The sequence below is a fragment of the Rutilus rutilus genome (assembly GCF_951802725.1).
Source record: "Rutilus rutilus genome assembly, chromosome: 21".
Taxonomy (NCBI): domain Eukaryota; kingdom Metazoa; phylum Chordata; class Actinopteri; order Cypriniformes; family Leuciscidae; genus Rutilus; species Rutilus rutilus.
The window spans coordinates 14314069-14332646 of NC_140226.1; the positions used below are offsets into that span (position 1 = coordinate 14314069).

Consider the following 18578-nt stretch of genomic DNA (forward strand, 5'->3'; position numbering starts at 1 on the left):
TAATGTACCTTATATATAAAAGATTGTATGATCTTAGTACCCTGAACCCCACTGTAGAGTTCAGAAAGAAAGAAAGTTGGTTCATTACTTCCTGTCAGTGCTGTCTGGACAAACTATACTCAAATCCATGGTATCAATTAAGAAATGAATATCCTTAAGATAATGTTTAATGCAATGTTTGCAACCTCTGTTCTTCTAGAAACAAACTTTGTTGCATTATTTTCCTGTTATCACTGTAAAGCTGCTTTGAAACAATCAGTATTGTAAAAAGCGCTATATAAATAAAGGTGACTTGACTTTAAAAATTTGAGAAAGAAGTTTTCCTTCGAAATCCAGGAAGTAACTCAAATCTCTTTCACATTTCTAGGTCGTTGTTGGTGTAATGCTGTAGGACCTACTGTGAACCTCTATGCTGCATCCCATCAGCAGGTTCCTCAGTCTTCAGAGGTCTGTCCTCCACTGGCCTTGACATGTTGTTTAACGTCAGACGCAGAGGTTCGGCTGGACTCACCACAGCGGCGGTGAAAAGGGGAAGAACGGATACTGAGTATCATCCTCATCCACAAAGAAACACTGGAAGTAGGGAATGTCCTCTGTAGAGGAAATAAAATTAGAGGCTGTTTTTAGGATTATTTTTTTTGGGAAGAGCACATACAAAGGAAAAAAAAAAGAAAAGTACAGTGAACAGACTTTTGTCTCTGACTTTGAAATATTTCTTTTGTCAAGATGGTTTATAATTTAAAATGATATTGCTTTAAAAAAAACAAGCACATACTGTATGTATGGTATATATGGTTTGATCATAATGCATATAAAGCTTCACCATGTTCTTGAGTACAAACTTGATATAGTGACAAAAACGTACCCTCCTCTATCTCTGGAATATCTTTGGTGACATCAGGTTCTACTCCTACAGTAAAAACAAAACAACAAAAAAACATTTTTTACATTTGTAACTTATTTTACACCACCCACACACACACACACACACACACACACACACACACATGTTGGGTTTTCATGTTTTATGGAGATCTTCCACAGACATCATTTTTATACTGTCCAAACTGTATATTCTATCCCCTAACCATAACCCCCAAACTTACCAATCACAGAAAACTTTCTGCATTTTTACATTTTCAAAAAACATAATTTAGTCTGATTTATAAGCTGTTTTCCTCATCGGGACCAATTTTTTATTATTTTTGTCCTCATAGTGTAGGGTTTACCTGGACTACACACACACACACACACACACACACACACACACACACACACACAAATCTTACCTTTTACTTCCTTGTCTATGACAGCTTCCTTCTCAGTTGGCTGGACTACTGATTACAGAACATTCAAAATATCAGGTAAAATGTACATGGGAGGGGTTGTAAATAATAAATATGTTGCCCATAATCAGAATACGTCGACTTCACATTATACCCTAACTGCTTAACTATAAAAAAAAAAAAAATAATTCATTAAAACCAAACAAGCCTTTATTCTCTCGTAACTAAAAAAGCATACCTTTTTCTTTGACAGGCTCAGGTTCTAATAAAAAGAAAGAAAGAAGGAAAATAGCTGTATTAAAAGTATCCTATGTTGACATGTTCTAAAGCATACTTCATGCATTCATTTTTACTGGGAAGCGGATTCCTGTTCATTATGTGCTGGATTGCTCGATGGGATTAATACTTTCAATATTTCTTCTCAAGCAATATTTGATAACAATTCATGTCTACAAATGTATTTTTAGCAAGTATGTAGATGAAAAGATTTCTATACTCCTGAATTAACTATTATATACTAGCCAGATATCATATGATCAACTATTAATGTTAAGTCAGTGAATGAATATATGAAATAATTATTATTATTGGAGTGTAAAAATATAGAACTATTGATGAAATGAAGAATAACATTGTTAAAAGTCTGTTAGTAAATAATATTTCTATGCAATCAGCCATAGTACCATTCTGTAAAGGTTCCTTAACTTCCTTAAAGGTGATTTCTAGCATCAGGAAATATTTTTATTTAACAAACGCTGACACAAAAACAACAATGTATCTTTTTACTTTATCCCTTACGAAACTAGGAGAAAGCCAATGTGTTAGATGAGTTTTTACAATATACATACATTTTTAGGAGTAAAAATACATTTTACCTTTCTTTTTGGGCTCTGGTCTGATCTTCGCTTTTGGAGCCTCTTTGTCTAGGATAGAAAAGTTACTCATTTTTAATGTGGATATAAATAGTTTTGATAACCTTTCATCTAAATAACAGTTCAAGTACTTTACAAAGAAATGAGAATAAAAGCATTAATATTAATATACTGTATATAAACTAACATTTTTATAAAAATGCACTTCTGATTTTGGTTTGTATGGTCTTAATTGCCCACGAAATCAAAGCATTCATAAAACTGCGTAAAAAAACGATATATTTATATATCATACCTAGTGATCTGCTGAAGTTTTCTGACATACCTTTCTTTGCAAGTGCTGGTTTAGTGACGTTTTTCAATGCTTCACGTTCTGTGTTGAGGAGAAGAAAAACTTTGCTAAGCTTCCATTTCATAACTGATCTAAGAGAGCCGGATATAATTTACACTCATCTTGTACTGTATATGCAAAATACAGAGCTGACGAAAAGACAACATGGATAAAAAGTACATAAAAAGACTGTACATAAAAAGTAGAAGTGCAAAATGTAGAATATTCTAATATTGCTCTTACGAAGCTTCGATTTCATTAACAAATTGTCTCTGTCAACTCCCAAAAGAAAAAGAATATTCCTGAGAATAAACAAGTAAAATAATAGGTTGGATTATAGAATGATTGCCCATTACCTTTTTTTAAATGTGCTGCCTTAGTAACGTTCACCAGAGCATCACGATCTATAAAAGAAAATGTTTCACTCACTCGCAGCATGTGAACATTGCAGAGGGAATCACACTTTACATAAAAACTTGTAAACCTGGTTTCACAGAAAGAGCTTAGATTAAGCCAGGATTAGGCCTTTTCAGTTCAATTAGGACATTTAAGTGACTTTTATAAACGCGCCTTAGAAAAAAAACATTACTGGTGTGCATCTTGAGACAAAACAATGGCACTGACATATTTGAAGTTGCTTTCAGTTGAAACCGCTCAAATATGCACTTTAGTCTGGGACAAGGCTTAAGACTTGTATGTCCAGTCTGGTTCCTGTTTAGTTGTAGTTCGATGACTATAATTCATGACTAGCTTGTGAAATTAAGAAATTTTGATACCTTTTTTTGCTTTTTCCTTGGAGACCGTTGGTTTTACTTTCACACTGACGTTCTCCAGCTCTGTAAAAGATACAAGCAGCACGTAAATCAAGAAATTATTGTAATGTCAGCTTTACTTTGAATTATAATTGAGGGAAATACAAGTTTATTTGCAGCCTGTTAATGTCAAAATTCAAAATATTTCTAGCATGGATGAAATACCTTTCATTGTTCTGTTGTCCATCCGTAAAAGTGTAATTTGATTTTGAGTGGACTCCAGATCACTTTTCATTTCACCAATGTCCTTCCTCATTAAATCCAGAAGAGACAGTTTTTGGTTGATGGAGTTCAGGAGCTCCAGATCCAGACCGATAAGACCAACATCATCTGTGTGTTCACAAGTGTTTTGAAATCATTTGTGCAATGATCTGTGGCCATTCAGACATTATCAGTTACACTTTATTTCGATAGACCACTTCAGACATTTTTCTAACTATGCAACTACATGTCAACTAACTCTCATTAGAGTATTAGTAGACTGTTAGGTTAGGGTTAGTAGAATACGTTGACGTGCAAAGTTACTTATCATAAAGACTTTAGACATACAAAGACGCTGCACTAAAGGAGAAAGAGGAACGTGCAATATGGCTGGTCCGGCCTGAAAAATGCTTTTTTTTTTGTCATGACTTGAGCGTTTCGAAACAAAATTTATGAGACAGTTGTTGTCAGATTTTATTGGCGCATTCAAATATGAAATTGAATCGTACGCTTGATGAACAGCTTTGGAGAATTTGATGTTTCCCCATTTAAAGTGATAGCAGCTGTACTTGCTTGACTGAAATAGCAGCCCGAGAGGCGTTTCAAAGATGGTCGCCGAGTGAAATGACTTGCCTTAAAGGAACTTTGCTTATAGTCAGTAGAATGTCTGTTGAGTGACCATCAAAATAAAGTTTTAGCAGATATTAAAGGATTAGTTCACTTTAAAATGAAAATTAGCCCATGATTTACTCACCCTCAAGCCATGACGAATACAATCGCAGTTATATAAAAAAATATCCTGGCTCTTCCAAGTTTTATAATGGCAGTGGATTGCAACCAACAGATTGAATATTCTATAGTATTATAGAATAGTTGCATTACTCACATAAGTTGCGCCTTAGATTTAAGTGGAATCCGTATGTTCGTTTGGCCGGAAGCTAGTTATTTTACTTACTTTATTAATACTTAAAGTTTTAAATATTCATATTTTTCTTACACAAACTCATCATTTTGCTTCAGAAGGCCTTTATTAACCATCTGGAGCCATTTGGAGTTCGTTTACGATGGATGGATGCACGTTTTTGAGCTTCAATCTGTTGGTTGCAATTCACTGCCATTATAAAACTTGGAAGAGCCAATATATTTTTTAATATAACTCCGATTGTATTCGTCTGAAAGAAGAAAGTCATATACACCTAGGATGGCTTGAGGGTGAGTAAATCATGGGCTTATTTTCATTTGAAAGTGAACTACTCCTTTAAACACAATACTCTAATGGCTAATAGTTGAAATGTAGTTGCAAAGTTATTTATAGTCTAAAGTGGGCGATCGCAATGTAACTTTTGTGTAATTAATAAGAGGGTAACATGAGAATAAATTGTGAAAAAAGCTTTAATTATACTTGAACATATAATTACAAAAACAGTATAATTACAACATTTCCAAAAAAGACTTACCTTTTTTTGGTTCTGGTGCTGGTGCCTTTTCTTTAGCGACTGTAGGCTCTATACAAGAGTATTGTTTCATGTGATAATAATTTTATACAAAAATCATATTACAGAAAGCAACACTACGTATATGCAGGATGATTTCATTTGCATTCATACCTCTCTTTACAGGAGCTCGCTTAACTTTCTCCTTGATGACTTCAGCCTCTGAAAAGGAAATGATGCAAAAATTCATGTAAAATATACATTATCTTTAAAGCTGCAGTCCGTAGTTTTTCCTCTTTGTCGCCATCTCTGTTCGAAATCTGCAATTGCAGTTATTCGCGGAATTATCAACTTTATGTGGGTTGTGTCTCGGCATGGCACAGCGCGGATGAATCCAGTGTTTTGAGGAGAATGTGTGGCTGTTAGTCACCACGCCGGTGTGGATACTGGCATTCGCAATCACAGATTCTACTTTTTGGAAGTATGACCAACATAAGAATTTTCACCGGAAAATGTCATCTGAACAAGAGTTCAGAACTCTTACCTTTCTTCTCAGGGACTGGTTTAGCTTTCTCCTTGATGACTTCAGCCTCTACAATGTTGATAAAATAAAAACATACAGAATAAATAAAAAACTTAGTATAGCATAATATAAAATTCTGCTTGGTGTTAATTTGATTGTTACAGTAAATCAAACCTTTCTTCTCGGGGGCTGGTTTTACTTTCTCTTTGATGACTTCAGCCTCTAAAACAGAAATAATAATAATAATAATAATAATAATAATGAAAACAGAATAAAGTTTATAGTCATAATTGCCTTATGGCTTGGCAAAAAAAATTGATGACTGAAATAACCTTATTATTTCAGGAGGCTGAAACCTGATTTGCTAGAATAATCACAGTATACAGGAGGATATCACACAAAAAATAGAAGCATATAAACTCATACCTTCCTTCACGAGGGCTGGTTTAGCTTTTTCTTTAATGACTACAGCTTCTGAATTAGTGATGATGAAAAACATATTTAGAAATGTAAAACACAGAACTAAGGAAAATTGTTATTGTTACAGCTTATTAAATAGCTGTAGTTTAATTTACCGTTCATTCTAACATTCAAATGGCATTAATCGAGCACACAAAAAATACCTTTCTTTGGTGCTGGCTTTGGCTTTTCTTTGGTTATTTCGGGTTCTGTGAAACATGGCAGTAGAATTTTATGATAGCAAATTAAATAAATGGAAAAATGTAATTAAAACGTCAACTGTAGGTACCCTTTTCTTCAGGGACTGGCTTTGCCTCTTCCTTGGGAACCTTGACTGAAAAAGAGATTTGAAATAAGGATTTGTTTCTGAGAAAACCTTGAAATATGTAACCATGCATATGGTGTTCAGTAATGTATTCAAATTTGCAAATGTTAAAAGATAAACATAGATTATACTATATATAAATACTTTTCTTTGTAGGTTCTGGCACTGGTTCAGGTGCCTTTTCCTTACGAACTTCAGGCTCTGTAAAACAGCATTGATTCATGTGATGAATGATCGTACAGTGGGAAGCAACATCATTACAGGATGATTTCATTGCCATCTATACCTTTCTTTACAGGAGCTGGTTTAACTTTCTCCTTGATGATTTCAGCCTCTACAGTGATGACAATATAAAAATATTTAGATGAAGAACACATTTTGGCTTAGGGATAATGATAATTTAATAACATAACAGTAACTCAAACCTTTCTTCTCAGGGGCTGGTTTAGCTTTATCTTTGACGACTTCAGCCTCTAAAATAATGATAATATAAAATATTTAAAATATTAGCATTATCTTAAAACATTGTTCCCTTTCAAAGTGGAACTTTGATGCCGCGTCTGATATTGATGCTATGGGGAACGCCATCAGCGTGACCGGTGTCTGAAGCATGTGTGACAAACACGTACATTTTTTGGCTGGCGAGAGTCCATGACATCACAAGCAGAGCGCCGTAAGTATAAAAGACCGCTTGTAATACACAACATCAGCTTTTTTGTTTTCATGAGCCGCTTGTTTGTATGTGCGTGTAAAGACCAATTCTCACTGCATCGACAGTCGCAGACCAATGCCGTCACTGCAGTGCGTAACTTATCAGACATTCTAATCCCGAGTAAGTATGTTCAATTGGCGAAAGCAAGCTCCGACAGATGCCAACAATCTACGATAAGGGTAACACTGATCTTACAAAACTCTATGAAGTGTCTGTTGCCGTCTTGTCGGTGTGGTGTGAATTGGCCTTTAGATAACACTCTTTTGGAGTGTGTTTGACTCCTGAGGGAACTGGATGCGCTCATTATGATGCATTCACGGTAAGAAGCTCTGTTCTTGTTTGATTCTCTCCTGATGGATAGGAATCTAGAGTCTGCACAAGGGAGAGGGAAGAGGCACTCATGGCAATGCATTCTCGGTTGATTCTCGATAGAGTGATAAGATTATAGTGTTTGTACGGAGTGCATTCGGCTCTTAAGGGAGTTGAATGCATTTTTTGTGATGCGTTTGCTGTGGAAAGCTCCACCTATGCTTGACTCCTCCGCTGTCCCACATATAAGTTGGTCTCCATATTGAGGTGTCGAGATAATGGAGGAATTTGTTGGAGAGCTGCTTGCAAGCCATCTCTCCCCTGGTGCTGCATCCTTCTGGAGGCTCCCGCCTTGCCAATGAAGCGAGCGTGCTTGGCTCTCAAAAATAGGGCTGGGCAATCGTTTTTACAAAATGTGGTCGATTCAAGATCGATTCTCAAAACCCACGAATCTATCTTTTTTCCATTTTTTTTTCTGTGAACAGTTAGATTCCCTCTACTTCGTTCATCTCCCTCCCCAACTACTGTTGGGTCTTGAATTAGGATGTATGGTCCCCTATGAATGGGTGATTTATAGGCCTCTCTAGTATGACCCAGGTTCAAGAACCTGACAAGTAGAGGTAGACTGCCTAAGGGGCATCCCTCCTGGTTATCTACTGCATGCTATAGTTTGCACTGGAGTAAAATGCTAGCTATAGCATGCACTGGAGAAGTGCCTATATGTAAGTCAGGGTTGAGCTGCTCTCCTACAGTGTACTTGGGTTTTTATATAAACTCCCCTACGGCCTCCTTGGGGTTGGTGCATGCTGAATGAGAGTTATTGGCAAAATAAAGAAGCAGCAGACTGCCTTTCTCTTGTCTGGGACATATCTCCCCTATGGATGGCCCTAAGGGTCGATGCTACATTAATAGAGTTATGTAGGCAATGCTAACAAGCAGAGGAAGTTTGTCAACGGTGCTTCCCTCCTTGTTATCTGTCACATACTATGGTCTAGAGCTCAAAGAAAAAGATGACGCACTAGCTATAGCAGGTCTTAGGTAGAGTGCCTTTTCTCTAGGCAGGGTATGCTCTCCCCCAGTGTTCTGGGGGCTTTAATTAGGGCCTAAACTCCCCTGTGGCTCACTTGGGGTTTAGAGTCGGAGTAATGAGAGTTACTGCACACTGCGTTATACCCTGCTCTCATTTTCCTCCCTTTCCTGAGTACGAGAAGTACAAGCATGGCGTGAGCACTCTCTCCTAATTGCTCTAGGGTATTTAAGTAGACCTGGAGCTCCCTTGCAGTTTCCCTAGGGGTTGAGTTTTCATGGCGAGTGTCTTTGGCAATTATATTATGCCGCTCTCGTATTCGCATCTGTTCTGATGAAGTTGAGTGTTGCATTCTCCCCCTGGAAGTAGTGGGAATATCGAAGGTCCTTTGGTCTCCCTTTGGTCGGCTACTCCCTAAGGGCTTTGTCAAGGTAAAAGAAGCTGACATAGCTGAGTCACTTTTTTATAGTATCTCGTTGCCATGTCTATGGCTTGCCTGCACATCTCCATCAGACAAAAGATTTGATGACGTGTATTACAGGCACCCTTTTATAATTAGTGCCAATATCAGACGTGCCATCTCATTCCCCTTCTCAGGGAACCAGGGTTACATACGTAGCCTAGACATTTTTCAAATATAAACTGCTTACCTTTCTTTGTTGCTGGCTTTGGCTTTTCTTTAGTTATCTCAGGTGCTGCAAAATATGGGGGTTTAACTGATATTTTTGAACATCAGGCAGATATTTCAGTTTCAAGCATGCACATTACCCTAATTTTTACCATGGGGAGATCTCACCTTTTTTTGGTGCCGGTTCAGGAGCCTTTTCTTTAGCAACTTCAGGCTCTATAAAACAGTTTTAATTCAAGTAATGAGTAATCATCATAAAAACAACAGCACATGCAGGATTTCATTGATATTAATACCTTAATAAATTTGAGCTTGGTCTTTAACTTGAAATCACACATCAAGCTATGTTAAGTAACCCTTACCTTTCTTCTCAAGAGCTGGCTTAGGTTTCTTCTTGATGATTTCGGCCTCTGAAGTGTTGATAATATTAGATAAAAAGATTATTAGCATGATCTTAAATTTTCTTTTCAAAAAAAAAGAAAATTTTCATTACATTTCAAAGTAAATCAAACCTTTCTTCTCAGGTGCTGGTTTAGCTTTCTCTTTGATGACTTCAGCCTCTAAAATTATGATAATATAAAATATTTAAAGCATTAGCATTATCTTAAAACTATCCAAAACAGAAATATTTTTTGACATTGTTTTTCAAAAATAAATTGCACTACCTTTCTTTGGTGCAGGCTTTGGCTTTTCTTTGATTGACTCAGGAGCTGCAAGACATGAGGGCTTAACTTTGATACATTTTAGAGTATCAGGTAGATATTTCAGTTTCAAGCATGCCTAACAATGAAGTCTAACACCTTCTTAACCTCATTAGCCTTTGAAATGTTGAGTTAAATCGTTTTTTTCTCATTTTTGCTATGTAATCTCTGGAAATCTCAAAAGAAAATTGGGGCCAGTTCAGGTGCCTTTTCTTTCACAACTTCAGGCTCTATAAAAGTTTTAATTCATTAATATAATAATAATTATCACACAGCGGAAAACAACATACACAGGACAATTTCATTGATATATATACCTTTCTTTACACAAGCTTGTTTCATTTTCTTTTTGATTACTTCAGAAATAGTGAAAATATTTAGAGAAAAAAATAATCATCATCATTGAATTTGAGTAAATTTGAGTTTTGTAACCGTAACTCTTACCTTTCTTCTCAGGAGCCGGCTTAGGTCTCTTGATGATTTCAGCTTCTAAAATGTTGATAATATTAAATAAAACGTTTTTTTTTGCATGATCTTATATTTTCCTAAAGAATTTTTTTTTATTACATTTTAAAGTAAATCAAACCTTTCTTCTCAGGGGCTGGTTTTACTTTCTCTTTGGCGACTCCAGCTTCTGAAATTGTGAAAATGTTTACATATTTAGAGGTAACTAAATACACAGTATTTTACACTGTTACATTAAAACGCATATTATCTGCTTGTGTTTAGAAAAAAATCTCACCTCTTTTGGGTTTTGGTTCAGGAGTCTTTTCTTTAGAAACCTCAGGCTCTATAAAACAGTATTTTTTCATGTCATACTTGAATCACTATACAGCGGGAAGGCAACATTACACACAGTGATTTCATTGACATCCATACCTTTCTTTACAGGAGCTGGTTTAACTTTCTCCTTGATGACTTCAGCCTCTGATATGGCAATGATATTATATAGAGATTGTAAAATATCTTCAATTCATAAGAATAGAATCTTAGATTTATCCTTAACACTGAATAAAATCAAACGATGTAAAAAAAAAAAACACAACAAATTTTATTTTTTACCTTTCTTCTCAGGAGCTGGTTTAGCTTTCTCCTTGATGACTTCAGCCTCTGATATGGCAATGATATTATATAGAGATTGTAAAATATCTTCAATTCATAAGAATAGAATCTTAGATTTATCCTTAACACTGAATAAAAGCACACAATGTAAAAAAAAAAAAAAAAAAAAAATTTGTTTTTACCTTTCTTCTCAGGGGCTGGTTTAGCTTTCTCCTTGACTTCAGGCTCTGAAAAGATCATTTAGTTTACTGTGAAATTTTTTGTTTTCTTTAAAGTACATATTATCTGCTTGTGTTGGGATTAAAAATAACTCACCTCTTTTTGGTTTTGGTTCAGGAGCCTTTCCTTTGGAAACTTCAGACTCTATAAAACAGTATTTTATTCCATGTGATACTTGAATTACTATATAGTGGGAAAGCAACAGTACACATTGTGATTCATCCATACGGTACCTTTCTTTACAGGAGCTGGTTTAACTTTCATCTTGATGACTTCAGCCTCTGAAATGGCAATGATAATATTAGAGACTGTAAAAATCTTACATTTATGAATCTTAACTTCATCTTTAAAAAAAAAAGAAAAAAAAAAGGCAACTCTTACCTTTCTTCTCAGGGGCTGGTTTAACTTTCTCTGTAACTTCAGCCTCTGAAAAGAAAATAATGTACAATTATTTTGTGAGGAAAAGCATTTCTTTAGCATAATTTTTGTCTTTTTCTTACAAATAAAGTAAAATTAACAGATAAAACAGTAAATCAAACCTTTTTTCACGGGGGCTGGTTTTACTTTTTCTTTGATGACTTCAGCTTCTGATATGGCAATGATATTATATAGAGATTGAAAAATATCTTCAATTCACAAGAATAGAATCTTAGATTTATTCTTAACACTGAATAAAAGCACACAATGAAAAAAAAACAGCAACAACAACTTTTTTTTTTTTTTTTTTACCTTTCTTCTCAGGAGCTGGTTTAGCTTTCTCCTTGACGACTTCAGCCTCTGATATGGCAATGATATTATATAGAGATTGTAAAATATCTTCAATTCACAGGAATAGAATCTTAGATTTATCCTTAACACTGAATAAAAGCACACAATGTAAAAAAAAAACCCAACAACAACAAATTTGTTTTTACCTTTCTTCTCAGGGGCTGGTTTAGTTTTCTCCTTGACTTCAGGCTCTGAAAAGATCATTTAGTTTACTGTGAATTTTTTTGTTTTCTTTAAAGTACATATTATCTGCTTGTGTTGGGATTAAAATAACTCACCTCTTTTTGGTTTTGGTTCAGGAGCCTTTCCTTTGGAAACTTCAGACTCTATAAAACAGTATTTTATTCCATGTGATACTTGAATTACTATACAGTGGGAAAGCAACAGTATATATTGTGATTTCATTGTCATACATACCTTTCTTTACAGGAGCTGGTTTAGCTTTCTCCTTGATGACTTCAGCCTCTGAAATGGCAATGATATTATATAGAGATTGTAAAATATCTTCAATTCACAAGAATAGAATCTTAGATTTATCATTAACACCGAATAAAAGCACACAAAGTAAAAAAAAAAACCAACAACAACAAATTTGTTTTTACCTTTCTTCTCAGGGGCTGGTTTAGCTTTCTCCTTGACTTCCGGCTCTGAAAATAAAATAATGTACAATTATTTTGTGAGGAAAAGCATTTCTTTAGCATAATTGTTGTCTTTTTCTTACAAATAAAGTAAAATTAACAGATAAAACAGTAAATCAAACCTTTTTTCACGGGGGCTGGTTTTACTTTTTCTTTGATGACTTCAGCTTCTGATATGGCAATGATATTATATAGAGATTGAAAAATATCTTCAATTCACAAGAATAGAATCTTAGATTTATTCTTAACACTGAATAAAAGCACACAATGAAAAAAAAACAGCAACAACAACTTTTTTTTATTTATTTTTTACCTTTCTTCTCAGGAGCTGGTTTAGCTTTCTCCTTGACGACTTCAGCCTCTGATATGGCAATGATATTATATAGAGATTGTAAAATATCTTCAATTCACAGGAATAGAATCTTAGATTTATCCTTAACACTGAATAAAAGCACACAATGTAAAAAAAAAACCCAACAACAACAAATTTGTTTTTACCTTTCTTCTCAGGGGCTGGTTTAGTTTTCTCCTTGACTTCAGGCTCTGAAAAGATCATTTAGTTTACTGTGAATTTTTTTGTTTTCTTTAAAGTACATATTATCTGCTTGTGTTGGGATTAAAATAACTCACCTCTTTTTGGTTTTGGTTCAGGAGCCTTTCCTTTGGAAACTTCAGACTCTATAAAACAGTATTTTATTCCATGTGATACTTGAATTACTATACAGTGGGAAAGCAACAGTATATATTGTGATTTCATTGTCATACATACCTTTCTTTACAGGAGCTGGTTTAGCTTTCTCCTTGATGACTTCAGCCTCTGAAATGGCAATGATATTATATAGAGATTGTAAAATATCTTCAATTCACAAGAATAGAATCTTAGATTTATCATTAACACCGAATAAAAGCACACAAAGTAAAAAAAAAAACCAACAACAACAAATTTGTTTTTACCTTTCTTCTCAGGGGCTGGTTTAGCTTTCTCCTTGACTTCCGGCTCTGAAAATAAAATAATGTACAATTATTTTGTGAGGAAAAGCATTTCTTTAGCATAATTGTTGTCTTTTTCTTACAAATAAAGTAAAATTAACAGATAAAACAGTAAATCAAACCTTTTTTCACGGGGGCTGGTTTTACTTTTTCTTTGATGACTTCAGCTTCTGATATGGCAATGATATTATATAGAGATTGTAAAATATCTTCAATTCATAAGAATAGAATCTTAGATTTTTCCTTAACACCGAATAAAAGCACACAATGTAAAAAAAAACAGCAACAACAACTTTTTTTTTTTTTTTTTTTACCTTTCTTCTCAGGAGCTGGTTTAGCTTTCTCCTTGACGACTTCAGCCTCTGATATGGCAATGATATTATATAGAGATTGTAAAATATCTTCAATTCATAAGAATATAATCTTAGATTTATCCTTAACACTGAATAAAAGCACACAATGTAAAAAAAAAAAAAAAAACAAATTTGTTTTTACCTTTCTTCTCAGGAGCTGGTTTAGCTTTCTCCTTGACTTCAGGCTCTGAAAAGATCATTTAGTTTACTGTGAAATTTTTTGTTTTCTTTAAAGTACATATTATCTGCTTGTGTTGGGATTAAAATAACTCACCTCTTTTTGGTTTTGGTTCAGGAGCCTTTCCTTTGGAAACTTCAGGCTCTATAAAACAGTATTTTATTCCATGTGATACTTGAATTACTATACAGTGGGAAAGCAACAGTATACACTGTGATTCATCCATACGGTACCTTTCTTTACAGGAGCTGGTTTAACTTTCATCTTGATGACTTCAGCCTCTGAAATAGCAATGATAATATTTAGAGACTGTAAAAAATCTTACATTTATGAATCTTAACTTCATCTTTAACACAGAAAAAAAAACCCCCAACTCTTACCTTTCTTCTCAGAGGCTGGTTTAACTTTCTCTGTAACTTCAGCCTCTGAAAAGAAAATAATGTACAGTTATTTTGTGGGGAAAATAATTTCTTTTGCATAATTTTAGTCTTTTTCTTACAAATAAAGTAAAATTAACAGATAAAACAGTAAATCAAACCTTTTTTCACAGGGGCTGGTTTTACTTTTTCTTTGACGTCTTCAGCTTCTAAAATGAAATGATTATATAAAAGCATTAGCATGATCTTAAAACTGACCAGGGACTTTTTGGGCCTTATTCTTATTGATAAATTGGAGTACCTTTCTTTGGTGCTGGCTTTGGTTTGTCCTTAGTTTTATCAGGTACTGAAAAACATGAGAGTTTAACTTTAGAAGTTAACATGTAAGTTTTCAAATATCCTGTAATAAACATATTGGTCATTTTAGCAAAGCAAGCAAAGAAACAAGTCACAAACGTCAACATTTGCTACGGTGCTGATAAATCAGCAATGTTAGGTCATATACTAGATGTGTACCTTTTTCTTTAGAGACTAGTTTTGTCTTTTCCTTTGGAACTTCAACTGAAAGGGAATAGAAGTTAAATAATGATGTTTCAGAGCAAAACTTACTAAATGAAAACATATATATGACATTCAAGTATTCAAAACTGCACACACATATAATACCTCTCTTTGCAGGTTCAGGTGCCTTTTCTTTAGGAACCTTCGGCTCTATAAAATCGTACGGTTTGGTGCGATAAATGATCACATGATGAATAACATTATTAAAACAACAATATAAGCAGATTATTTAATTCAATGTATACCTTTTTTTACAGGAGCTGGTTTAACTTTCTCCTTGATGACTTTAGCCTCTGAAAGGAAATTATGTGAGAATATTTAGAAAAATTATATCTTATCTTTTTTGTGAGAAAACATGAATTTGATCTTTAACTTAGGGGTTTAAGCACACATGAAATTATGGCTTCTACCTTTTTTCTTAGGGGTTGGTTTGGCTTTTTCCTTGATGACTTCAACCTCTAAAATGTTGATAAAATAAAAATATTTAAACATTATAGTAGTGTAATCTAACATTTATGCATATTGTCATCTTGATTGTTAATACAGGAAACCAAACCTTTCAACTTAGGGGCTGGTTTAGCTTTTTCTTTGACAGCTTCAGGCTCTACAAAACATCAAAAATAAGAATATTTCAGTTTCATAGTGTCAAACAATTAAGCTTTTCTGCATAAAAATGTTTTGTTGTTGCTATGATTAGATTTACAATGTTCTAGAAGCCCTGTAGGAAAAACTAACCTCTTTTGGGTTTTGGTTCAGGAGCTTTTTCTTTAGAAACTTCAGAGTATATAAAACATTTTTTTCTTTTTTTTGCATGTGATAAATGATCATAATAATGTCAAAATCAATAATTCCATCCATACCTTTCTTTATAGGAGCTGGTTTAACTTTCTCCTTGATGACTGCAGCCTCTGAAAAAGGTAATCATGTACAAATATTTAGAAAACATATATATATATATATATATATATATATATTTATCGTTTAAAAGTTTTAAATCCTAAAAAAAGTTTAAAGTGTACACACCTGTTTTCAACATTGATCATAATAATAAATGTTTCTGAAGCACTAAATCAGCAAATCAGAATGATTTCGGACGGATCATGTGACACTGAAGACTGGAGTAATGATGCTAAAAATTCAGCTTTGACATTACAGGAATAAATTGCATTTTAAAATATATTCAAATAGAAAAGTTATTTCAAATTGTAAAAATGTTTGTAAAAATATTACTGTTTTTGCTGTAATTTAGGTCAAATAAATGCTGCTTTAGTAAGCAGAAAAGACTTTTAAAAATCCTACTGATCTAACTAAACATTTGAATGGTAGTGTATACTGTATATATAATTTTTTTGGCAAAATATCAACGGGATTTTTTAGTTTAGGTGAAAGCACACATGAAATTATAACTTTTACCTTTCTTCTCAGTGGCTGGTTTAGCTTTCTCCTTGACTTCAGCCTCTAAAAATGTTGATAATATAAAACATTTTAACATCACATTTTATTTTGCTTAGGAACTGTATTAATTTCATAGGTAACACAGTAAATCAAACCTTTCTTCTCAGGGGCTGGTTTAGCTTTCTCCTTGATGACTTCAGCCTCTACATTTTTATGGCATAACATATGAAGTGAAAGCAAAAGGTTAACATTATCTTACAACAGAAATTGTCAATATTTTCACAAATTAATGCAAGTAAGCATACCTTTCTTTGGTGTTGGCTTGGGTTTTTCTTTAATTATCTCAGGTTCTGCAAAGAAAAGAAGAGTTTAATGTAAAAAAAGTAAAAAATAAATAAAACATTTGTTGCATCTTCTCTCAACTTGCGATATGCATCAAGTCAAATCAAGAGGTCATATAAGATACAAACGTGAATTTTGAACTAGATGCTTAACCTTTTATTTCAAGGACTGGTTTCGCCTTTTCTTTTGCAACCTCGACTAAAAGGGATGACAAAAAAAAAATATGATTTGTTTCTATCATATGGAATATACAGACAAAAACTGTACAGTATATGAATACCTTTCTTTGTTGTTTCAGGTGCCTTTTCTTCAGAAATTTCAGGCTCTATAAAACAGCATTGTGTTATGAATAAACATCATACAGTGGAAAACAACAGTATACGCAAGATGTTTTGTTTGACATCCATACCTTTCTTTACAGGAGCTGGTTTAACTTTCTCCTTGATGACTTCAGCCTCTGAAATGATAACATTACAAATATGTTTAGAGAAAGAATAACATTTTGATAATGACAAATCATCAATCAACACAAGTCAGTCAAACCTTTCTTCTCAGGGACTGGTTTAGCTCTCTCTTTAGGAACTTCAGGCTCTACAAAACAAAACAAAAAGGAAGGAATTTCAATCATGTCAAATAATTCAGTTAAATGCACATATGTGGGGAGACATCTCACCTTTTAGGGGTTTTGGTTCAGGAGCCTTTTCTTTTGCAACTTCAGGCTCTATAAAAACAGTTTAAAATTGATCTGATGTGATTGATCATACAGCGGAAAGCGACAGCATGCAGGATATGATTTCATTTCATTCACCTTTCTTCACAGGAGCTGGTTTAACTTTCTCCTTGATGACTTCAGCCTCTGAAATGAGAATGGTTTAAAATCTTTAGAGATTGCAAATGTCTTCTTTGCATTATCGTAACATTTATGATACCAAAAAGTGAAATCACTCATGATGCTAAGTTAATGGTAACTCTTACCTTTCTTCTCAGGAGCTGGTTTAGCTTTCTCCTTGATGACTTCAGCCTCTGAAATGATGACCATTATATAAAAATACTTAGAGGAAGCCATTTTGCATAATATTAAATTTGGCTTGGAGGAAACGTTTTAAATATTATCATAGTAAGTCAAACCTTTCTTCTCAGGGGCTGGTTTAGCTTTCTCTTTGACGACTTCAGCCTCTGCAATGATGATGATATAAAATATGATTCTATTCTATTTTGCATTAAAAAACAAAAGATCAGTGTTCTCTTAAAAACTAGCTAAAAGAAAACATTAACTTTCATTGATATCTATACCTTTCTTTACAGGAGCTGTTTTCTCCTTGATGACTTCAGCCTCTGAAATGGAAATGATGTAAAAAATATTTAGAGGTTTTAAAAGATGTATTAACTTTATAATTTTACATTAAAACACAAAATAGAGTATTAAAAAATCATAAAAATGAAATTTTAGTTACAATTTTTTATATGAATACACTGGCTGGCTGGTAAAAGATGTAAATATACTAAAGTACTTTAGTACTACTACTACAATTTTAGGATACATTATTGTGTCATGTGATGAATAATCATTCATATCCAAACCTTTCTTCTCAGGGGCTGGTTTGGATTTTTCTTTAATGACTTCAGCTTCTGAAATATGTGAAAATATAAAATATGTATAGAAAAAAAAGTCATGAAACATAAGTTCCACAAGAAAGTCATTTTAATGAATAATTATTAGACAAAAGCATTTATTGACATCCATACCTTTCTTTGCAGGAGCTGGTTTTGCTTTCTCCTTGACTTCAACCTCTGGAAAGGCAATTTGGTGATTGTAAAAGATATTTGAAATATTATTGTCTAGATAAAAATATTAACATGAACTCACCTTTTTTCTCAGGGGTTGGTTTAACTTTTTCCTTAATGACTTCAGCCTCTAAGATCATGATAATGCAAAACATATTTAGATTTTTTGTTTTGTTTAGTTGTATCATGTTGTTAAAGAAAAATAGTCATTTAATTCTTAATACAGTGAGTCAAACCTTTCTTCACAGGGGCTGGTTTAGCTTTCTCTTTAATGACTTCAGCCTCTAAAAT

General features: G+C 33.7%; 1 protein-coding gene across 50 annotated transcripts in view; it reads right to left on the reverse strand.

Moving 5' to 3' along the window:
* Positions 1-372: 372 nt before the first annotated feature.
* The window catches only part of LOC311281397 (uncharacterized protein), a 40027-nt gene continuing 21821 nt past the window's right edge, over positions 373-18578 (reverse strand). For 23 of the 50 annotated variants that reach the window (XM_084394278.1, XM_084394265.1, XM_084394264.1 and 20 more), the window contains 76 exons: positions 18524-18571; positions 18370-18417; positions 18249-18293; positions 18084-18131; positions 17796-17837; positions 17631-17678; positions 17478-17525; positions 17311-17358; positions 17176-17223; positions 17046-17093; positions 16912-16959; positions 16783-16827; positions 16656-16700; positions 16466-16510; positions 16316-16363; positions 16179-16223; positions 15626-15673; positions 15501-15539; positions 15322-15369; positions 15176-15223; positions 15011-15058; positions 14871-14915; positions 14721-14765; positions 14506-14550; positions 14366-14413; positions 14208-14252; positions 14061-14108; positions 13924-13971; positions 13792-13836; positions 13611-13658; positions 13419-13466; positions 13261-13305; positions 13076-13123; positions 12937-12984; positions 12805-12849; positions 12620-12667; positions 12429-12476; positions 12271-12315; positions 12086-12133; positions 11947-11994; positions 11815-11859; positions 11630-11677; positions 11440-11487; positions 11282-11326; positions 11134-11181; positions 10997-11044; positions 10864-10908; positions 10682-10729; positions 10499-10546; positions 10362-10409; positions 10206-10253; positions 10052-10108; positions 9584-9628; positions 9431-9478; positions 9281-9328; positions 9087-9134; positions 8941-8985; positions 6668-6715; positions 6529-6576; positions 6387-6443; positions 6207-6251; positions 6082-6126; positions 5885-5932; positions 5633-5680; positions 5480-5527; positions 5110-5157; positions 4960-5007; positions 3467-3631; positions 3266-3325; positions 2846-2893; positions 2454-2531; positions 2162-2209; positions 1525-1548; positions 1290-1337; positions 866-910; positions 373-593 (listed from right to left, as the gene is read on the reverse strand). In XM_084394278.1, the coding sequence (XP_084250404.1) occupies positions 508-593; positions 866-910; positions 1290-1337; positions 1525-1548; positions 2162-2209; positions 2454-2531; positions 2846-2893; positions 3266-3325; positions 3467-3631; positions 4960-5007; positions 5110-5157; positions 5480-5527; positions 5633-5680; positions 5885-5932; positions 6082-6126; positions 6207-6251; positions 6387-6443; positions 6529-6576; positions 6668-6715; positions 8941-8985; positions 9087-9134; positions 9281-9328; positions 9431-9478; positions 9584-9628; positions 10052-10108; positions 10206-10253; positions 10362-10409; positions 10499-10546; positions 10682-10729; positions 10864-10908; positions 10997-11044; positions 11134-11181; positions 11282-11326; positions 11440-11487; positions 11630-11677; positions 11815-11859; positions 11947-11994; positions 12086-12133; positions 12271-12315; positions 12429-12476; positions 12620-12667; positions 12805-12849; positions 12937-12984; positions 13076-13123; positions 13261-13305; positions 13419-13466; positions 13611-13658; positions 13792-13836; positions 13924-13971; positions 14061-14108; positions 14208-14252; positions 14366-14413; positions 14506-14550; positions 14721-14765; positions 14871-14915; positions 15011-15058; positions 15176-15223; positions 15322-15369; positions 15501-15539; positions 15626-15673; positions 16179-16223; positions 16316-16363; positions 16466-16510; positions 16656-16700; positions 16783-16827; positions 16912-16959; positions 17046-17093; positions 17176-17223; positions 17311-17358; positions 17478-17525; positions 17631-17678; positions 17796-17837; positions 18084-18131; positions 18249-18293; positions 18370-18417; positions 18524-18571 (3761 nt within the window). In that variant the 3' untranslated portion in view covers positions 373-507. The remainder of the gene's footprint in view (positions 594-865; positions 911-1289; positions 1338-1524; positions 1549-2161; positions 2210-2453; positions 2532-2845; positions 2894-3265; positions 3326-3466; positions 3632-4959; positions 5008-5109; positions 5158-5479; positions 5528-5632; positions 5681-5884; positions 5933-6081; positions 6127-6206; positions 6252-6386; positions 6444-6528; positions 6577-6667; positions 6716-8940; positions 8986-9086; positions 9135-9280; positions 9329-9430; positions 9479-9583; positions 9629-10051; positions 10109-10205; positions 10254-10361; positions 10410-10498; positions 10547-10681; positions 10730-10863; positions 10909-10996; positions 11045-11133; positions 11182-11281; positions 11327-11439; positions 11488-11629; positions 11678-11814; positions 11860-11946; positions 11995-12085; positions 12134-12270; positions 12316-12428; positions 12477-12619; positions 12668-12804; positions 12850-12936; positions 12985-13075; positions 13124-13260; positions 13306-13418; positions 13467-13610; positions 13659-13791; positions 13837-13923; positions 13972-14060; positions 14109-14207; positions 14253-14365; positions 14414-14505; positions 14551-14720; positions 14766-14870; positions 14916-15010; positions 15059-15175; positions 15224-15321; positions 15370-15500; positions 15540-15625; positions 15674-16178; positions 16224-16315; positions 16364-16465; positions 16511-16655; positions 16701-16782; positions 16828-16911; positions 16960-17045; positions 17094-17175; positions 17224-17310; positions 17359-17477; positions 17526-17630; positions 17679-17795; positions 17838-18083; positions 18132-18248; positions 18294-18369; positions 18418-18523; positions 18572-18578) is intronic. The other 27 variants (XM_084394269.1, XM_084394272.1, XM_084394261.1 and 24 more) reach the window with 23 other exon arrangements.